The sequence below is a fragment of the Apium graveolens genome, chromosome 3 (assembly GCF_009905375.1).
Source record: "Apium graveolens cultivar Ventura chromosome 3, ASM990537v1, whole genome shotgun sequence".
Taxonomy (NCBI): Eukaryota; Viridiplantae; Streptophyta; class Magnoliopsida; order Apiales; family Apiaceae; genus Apium; species Apium graveolens.
Genome location: NC_133649.1, coordinates 104,029,794 through 104,037,843, shown reverse-complemented (window position 1 = coordinate 104,037,843; position 8,050 = coordinate 104,029,794). Strand labels below are relative to the sequence as shown.

At 37.1% G+C, this 8,050-nt stretch overlaps 1 protein-coding gene across 1 annotated transcript; it reads right to left on the bottom strand.

Annotated features, from left to right (window-relative positions):
• Positions 1 to 5,711: 5,711 nt before the first annotated feature.
• On the bottom strand, positions 5,712 to 7,211 carry LOC141714496 (uncharacterized). The gene is made up of 3 exons (XM_074518013.1): positions 6,941 to 7,211; positions 6,647 to 6,831; positions 5,712 to 6,566 (listed from the first exon to the last, which is right to left on the bottom strand). Exons 1-3 carry the CDS (start codon positions 7,209 to 7,211, stop codon positions 5,712 to 5,714), a joined length of 1,311 nt encoding a protein of 436 aa, XP_074374114.1.
• Positions 7,212 to 8,050: the final 839 nt, after the last annotated feature.

Sequence of the window (8,050 nt, the reverse complement as noted above, 5' to 3'; positions counted from 1 at the left end):
GAAGGTCAACAACAACAACAATCTCAACAGTTAGAAAGAATGGTACAGTTGTCCAAGGGTGAGGAAAATGAGTTAGTAGCAGAATATGATCCTCCTACTACAAATCAATCAAGTGATGATTTTTATTCCTTGGAAGAGCTGGAGCAATTGGAAGATGAATCAATGGCCCAAATTGTCAAGAGATTCTCCCATGTCAGATTCAGGAGGAATCCCAAGCTTAAGTACAAGTCCAACTACAACAAATTCCAGAAAGGTGGATCTTCATCCTCTAACACCAGCAGTGGTGGGTACAAAACAGGGATGGTTGATCGAAGCACCATTAGATGCTATAACTGCAATGAGTTGGGACACTTTGCCACAGAATGTAGGAAGCCAAAGCAAGTAAGAAAGAACTCTGAAAGGGCTTATCTGGCAAAGGGAAGAAGCTGGGATGATACTGACAGTGAAGATGAAGATGAAGGAAATCTTGCTCTTATGGCTATTGATGGAAAAGCTTCATCGTCAAGAATAGAGGTAAAACTTTCTGATGCTGAAATGGTTTATCATCTAAGAGGTAACTTAGATTGTGCACGTCGTGATAATGAACTGTTAAGTTTACAGATCACAGACCTTGAGAAAGAGGTCAATGAATTAAGACTTGTGCACATTAATCAAGACAAATTAAAAGAACAGGTATCTTTTCTAGAGAATAGAGTTGACTGTTATAGAAAACTCGAAACTATTCTCAAAGACAAGATCACCGGTCTTGAGACTAAGGTTAGAGCCTACTTCAATTCTTGTTCGAAGGCTAAAGAGTTCTACAGTAAGCAAGCTGTTAATCAAACATCTGGAATAGGTTATGATTACAATGCTGCTATTGGAGAATTAGGCATAAACTCCCCTCCTCATGTATGTGCTAAAGGGAGGGAAGTACCACATGTGCTTAAGGGTGTTGATGAACCCCTCTATAAAGCATCAATTGCTGAACCATTTGATGCGACCTCTTCTGTTATTCATGAAGAAATACGTGCTGAGGATCATGCTAATGAGAAGATTGTTTCCAAGTCAAGTGAGTCGAAAGTTCCAGTCAAAGTTGTGAAAGCAACTGAGACTAACTCAGACACACATGAGTTGGATAACAATAATGCCATGTCTACCATGCATAAATTGCCTGCTGTTAATCACTCTCATAAAGCATGTGGTGTTTCTAATTGTATGTCTTGTGCTTTTAATATGATGTATGCTTATTTTAATGGTAAGCATGTGTCTAATGATAAGACTACTCCTCGTCAGCATGTGAATAACAAGAAGCATGATAGGTCTAAGACTGTCAGTCCTTCTAAGGCTAGAAAGGAGACATTTGTGCCTAAGCTTAAACAAAAATTTGTTAACGCTGTTTACAAGGTCAAATGTTCAGTCATTGAGAAAGTTGAGGCAATTAAAATTAAAAATGTTGTTTTGCCTGACAAAGGACAGTTCTACAAGTATGCCGGGCCCAACCAAGTTTGGGTTCCGAAGAAGGTCTAATCCATTTGAAGTGCAGGGCATTAAACAGGTGTAACCGGTAGTGTGGATTCTTGACAGTGGATCATCAAGACATATGACCGGAGATAGAGCCCTGCTATCAAATGAGGATTGAGAAAGCTGGCCCCCTGGTTACCTTTGGAGATAACAGCAAAGGTTTATCTGAGGGATATGGCTGTTTGCAAGCTGAGGATGTTATCATTGTAATTTTGTATATTGTGCTAGGTTATTATCAGGAAGCAGTATCTAACATATAGCACCAGTGACGAGACTTGAGAATATTACGACATATCAAGCACCTGCTGCACATTACACTTGGAATTGGACTCTAGTAAGATGTGTACAAGTGTACTCCTGGTTAGTGAGTCAAAAGAGGAAGTCAATACACCACAGTTCATGGACTTTGCAGCTGCAGATCTATTGGACTATGCAATCTCTTCTTCACAGTCTCACTTCAGGTTGGTATGAACTAGTATACTGCTCAAGCAATCGTCAAGGACATGGTATGGCACTCTAACTGCAGTTACAGTTTTATATGAATAAGTAGAGTCGTCATATTTATAACTATCTTATCACTAAGCACAATCATATTGTTTTATATGTGCAGTGGTATATTGATTATGCAACATAACAATTAGTATCTAAAGTACTTGACAAGTATCGGTCAATGATATGTTGTTAACATTATGTTGCAGATATTTGTAAGCTTTTGACATGAATGAGAATTACTTAGACTTTACCCTAAGTGATCAATGTTTTATCAAAAACTCATTCATATTGAAATACAAAATCAAACTTCTTTCTACATTAGTGGTTTCTTATTTCATGTAAAATCTTTTGAAATCACTAGTGTAAATCATTTTCTCTCTATTACCATATGTTCTGTGTTATAGGTTCAGTCTCCAATGACTTTCTTTCATTGACAGTCATGAGGTTGAAAACCCACAACGTCTATCCCAGACTGTAAAGACAAACACAAAAACAGAACCAACCAACACTCTCTTACCACTAAATGTAGTATGAATGAGCGTGAGGGAGATAGTGCCTTAGTGCACCACATAAGGAAGGTTCTGTAGTCAACCCAGTAGCTCTGTCTCCTACATAGATGAGTAGTATTTAAACCGAGACAACTGCTAGCCCCCATACATCTTCTCAAAAAGATGTAATGGCTGAAAAGGCACAAAAACAGTTACTAGATTCATTCTCTCAACAGGGTGAGTCTATTGAATTTTGCCTGTCGGCCAAGGTATCCGATGTAGTGTCACCACATAAACAATTCTTGATGCACAAGGAGAGGTTACACACACAAAGGATGAGTTGACGGAAATAAGAGTTTCGACCATTTTAAGGTCAGATTCGATTGTTCAAGGTTCGTTAGTGGACCAATTGCCTTTACAGGTGTTAGGAGAGGATACTGATCCAAAATCTATATGTCAGTGGTCAGTGTCTACCTCCCCAGGCTTAAATCCCCTGGATGCATCTGCGGATAGTGGATCTGACATAGGTGCAGATCGGCAACTTGTTGACAATGATTCAGATATTACCTGATAAGTCACAAGGAAGTGTCTTCACAGACATTAGAAGGGAACTTTGATCCTTATGCTAAAATCGTTGGATCATTGTTTACCTTCCCAGAATTCAAATCTGGAACCCTAAAAGGGAAACTAGCAACTTGTAGATTATGACTCAGATTTATCTGACGAGTTTAACAAGGATGGGGATTTGTGAACTCCCATTGCACCACCTGTGACCTCCTTTAAGGATGGCTAAGGTGATTTTCCTTGCAGGTACAGCTGGATTATGGAGCTATGAGAGAAGAGTGATACACTTGTGAGAATGAGTGTAAACACGAGTGGAGAGAAGAGTGAAACACATGTGAGGTACACTAAACAGAATCACACACTCACAGTGAGGTAGAAAGAGAAACTACTTGTTATTTCTTTTCCAACCAAGTGAAATATGAGAACTCCTTCAGACGACGGCATACATTCCTTCTTTAAGGGGGAGATAAAAGCTTAAGAAATAGTTTGGAGGATTTCTCAACTAAGGGGGAGAAATAGCAGGGAGGAAGAAAAAATCCTAAAAATGTACACTACACCACACCATTGTTGTTTCCAACTACGGATCCTATTGTACGGGAGAGGTGGTAAACACAAGGTGATTTCCTAGTAAGGGAAGAAGCAGTTAGGGGAGTACCATTGGTTTTTATCTGCGGATCCTATTGTACGGGAGAGGTGGTAAAACGAAGGTGATCTTCTTTAATCAGTTGATTCTCATAGGGGGAGAAGCAAGAGATATGGGCTTCTCAACAGGAAATGTGGTTGTACAAATGAAGATGGAACTACTTGAAGATATGTTCAGTCTAGAGGAACATCTACTTGGAATCTGGAAAATGTTAAATCTCATCCAGAACTTTTCTGCTATTTACTTTGCATGTATGTTTATATCTTTTTCTTATTTGTTAGTTGAGTTATCCTCTAGGTATTTGTGTGTTATTGTCTAACAAACAAATAGGGGGAGATTGTAAGTCATATGTCATAGCCTATTTGTATATTCGAGGATTCAACTCAACTCAAATAAGAATGTAATAAGTAAATAGTGGATCGACCGTCAGAGAGATCTCGCAAAGTAATATCTGTCAAAGGATTCAGAAACAAGGTTCATCTACAGACTTGAGGAGGTAATTCACTGGAAGAAGTTCAAGAAGTTGATCATGCCTCAGTGATATAAATCAAGATCGTGGATTTAATCAAGTGACAGAGATCTCGTCAGAGTATCATTAATTACAAGGATTTAATCTGAAGAAAATCAGAGTATCAAAGTCAACACATGAAGAAACGTCACGGAAGTTAGTCACTCATGAACCAGACAGTACATCGAGTGTCAACGTTGAAGTGGTGGAATTGATTCATAATTTTCAGTGATTTTCAGAAGATTTGCAGAAGAATGGTTGCTGCTCAAGACTAGAATTATTTCTCTATTAATTAATTAAGTCATCTAATTTAATTAAGAAAATAAATTATATCTGCGAAGAATAATTTATTTATTAATTGAATTAATTGATTAATTAATTCTGAATTAATTTTAGGAATTTTCAGAAGTTTAATTGGTTTAAAAACAGTCTTAAATCAGCAAGACAATTAAAAATGAACTAGCATGACAATCTGGATTGTCATACCGATTGTCATGCCAAGTCATTTCAATTGTCATACCGAAAGTTACACTAGGAAGGAGATTGTCTTGCTAGTTCAAATGATTGTCCTACCGATAGTCATGCTGGTTCAAACGATTGTCTTGCTAGCTCAAAAGGATAGTCTCACCGATTGTCATACAAGCTTAAAGGATTGTCATTCCAATTCAATTAATTCAGCTGTTGATAAATAGAAGCAGAAGTCATTCAACTAAAAAATCTCAATCATACAGAACACATTCAAGAACAAAGAAAAGAAAGCAGCCGCCTTGAAACATTTTATTTTCTTCTCTGCTTACATCAAGATCAAAATTCTAGTTTGTTAATGTTAAATCCAAACCACTAGAATTATTTATCTTGTTCTTGTGTAACAATCTAGCGGATCAAAATCCCTAGAACTTAATCTCAAATCGCATTTAGCATTTGATTCTAATTATTGCAAAAATAGAAAAAGTTCATGTCGAATTTATTCTAGATTTGTGATAATTGATTTGAGATTAATTCCTTGTAATCGATACAGTTGTTGTAACACCTTTCAAGTTTAATAATATTTTTATTTAACTTGAATTTTGTTTCACATTTTTTATTCCGCATTTAATTCGATTATTCGGTACTGTTTGTATTCAACCCCCCCTTCTACAAACATATTGGGACCCAACAGATGGTCATCTGCCTTGGTATGCACTGGCCTACCCCTTTTTTTTGGTGGTGCTTGCTCTGATGAAGGTGTTGTTGTAATCTACAATGAAATGCACAAATGAACAATTCACACACTAAGTTTAATTTGTAAACAAATGATAAATGAATAATTCACCTACTAAAACTTAACTACCATACCTGTGATTTTTTTTTGTTTCCTCACATTTTGTTTATTTCTTAAGGAATGTGCTTTTGCAGCCTCAGATTGTGCTTTTTTTTGCTTCTACAACCTTCCTATAATTCTCTTGAACCTCAGCCTCATCAATTTTGCAAGTGGCCTTGTTGTGTCCAATTTGCAAACACCTGCTGCACTTCATTGTCATCTCTTTTTTGACATTTTACAGCCACTCCCAACCTCATCAGCTTCCCTCCTTCTGTGTTTTGTTGGTCTTCCTGGCATTCTCCTAGCTTTAGGAGGCAACAGTTTAATTTGTGTAGCTATTGGCCACTCCTTACTGCCTTTCATTGGACTCATCAAGTTTGAGTATGCTTTTAGATAAGTAGCCTTACTAAAGCAGTCATGCACAAATTTCTCTGGCTGAGCATTGATACCTAAAATGGCTTGGCATGCATGACTACATGGGATTCCTGTTAAATCCCACCTCCTGTAACTACAAGTTTTATTCTTCATATCCACCTCAAATTGATTACCATCTATGTCCTTAACTTCACACTTATCTCCACCATCCCAAGTTGATGTACATTTCTTTGATCCCTCAATGCTCCAGTTAAGCTTTCTAATTATCCTAGGACATAGTTCAGTATCTATCCTAGCCATGTAGTCTCTTTTTACATGAATTCTTTCCATGCATTGCGCTCTGATATGATCAAGCATGCTAATTATAGGTTTATATCTAGCTTCTAGTATCCAAGAATTAAAACATTCAGAAATATTGTTATCCACAACATCACAATGTGTCAATGTTTTAAAGTAAGCCCTACTCCAATATTTTGGATTAGTTTTCAAGAGGTCATCATAAGTAAAGGGAGAAATACACCTGATCTCATCCATCACCCTGTTGAAATCTGCCACTATTGAAGCCTTAGCTGCTCTCCAAAAAGCATTCTTTAGTGCATTTCCAGGATGGTTTTTCTTCCAGTTTGCATGGATGTGCCTTGAACAACATCTGTGTTCTGCTTCTGGAAGGTTCTCATCAATAGCATTCTTCAAGCCCTATTAAAATGAATAAGAACAGTTAAGGTTATATAAGGTCAAGTACAAAGGGACAATAAATACAAAGTATGCCTAGATACCTTTTTTTGATCTGTAATAACTGTATATGAGTATCCATCGCCAAGGTTGAGGACTTTTTTTAGCAGTTTGATAAACCACACCCAAGATTCTGTGCACTCAACTTCAACAACAGCCCATGCTATTGGAAACATCTGATTATTAGCATCCCTTCCAATAGCTGTCAACAACTCACCCTTGACATACCCTTTCAAAAAGCAACCATCTAATCTTATTATTTTTTCTGCAACCACTTAAAAATCCTTTTCTCAGTGCTTCAAAACATATGTACATTCTTTGAAAAGTTGGATTCTCACAGTCTTCATTTACTTCTCCTTTAATGAACACAAAACTTCCAGGGTTTGTTCTCAGCACCTCAGCCCCATAATCCCATAACCTACCATAATGTTCTTTCAAAACAGAATCCAACTCAGACATAGCAATTTTCTTAGCCCACCAACACTGATTCAAAGTACATTGTATCTTGAATTTTGCAGTTATAGCTTCTGCAAACTCTTTAAGTTTCCATCTTGGGTTACTTTTGATAGTACTCCCAAACTGTTTTGCTAGCCAGTCAACCTTAACCATTCTCTGCTTGCTTACAATGATACAATTGTGCTATCTTCTGTAGGTTTTAACTTGGAAAGCTTCATCATCCTGAATTTGACTAGCCCACAACTCCCACTTGCATCCATCCCTACACTTAGCTTGCATTCTCTTGAAATTTGATCTCTTCAACCAAACTTTTCTTTGTTTGGCCACACCATAATTTCTTACAGCATCTCTCAACAGCTCTCGTGATGTTAATATCATACCAGCCTCAAAATCAATATGCTCCATTGGTGTGTTTGGGTTGATGGTCGGATATTGTTTCACCTGTTTTTTCTTGCTACCTCTTGTCTTGACATCTGGATTGTTAACTTCTTCATAGTCACTTGAATCAGAAGATTGAAGGCTTGGCACATCAAATGAGTCACTGTCCTCTTTCTCTTCAAATTTTTTATCCACCTTGTCACATCCAATATATTGATTATCATCAAACTTGGGAACTAAATTTGCCAACATTTCATATTCATGCTTCACAAATTCCCTCCATTCAGGCATTTACCCAACAAAATCATCCCCCTCTACTATTCTCTTTGTCTCATGTCTCTCATTCATCTCTTGATTTTCTTCTTCCACTTGATCCACTGTAACATTATTTGTACCATTGTTAATATGCATATCAATTAGACTCACATTCCTTAAAGGATCAATCTTTCCTTCTCTTAACAATATTTTCTTTTCCCTAATTTCCTCTAATTCTTCATCTACATCTGATTCTACCTCATTATCATCACCCAATAAAAATTCCTCATCAGTACTACACTCACTGTCATCATCCTTTTCATAGTCTGGATCATCCAATTCATCACCATCATATAACT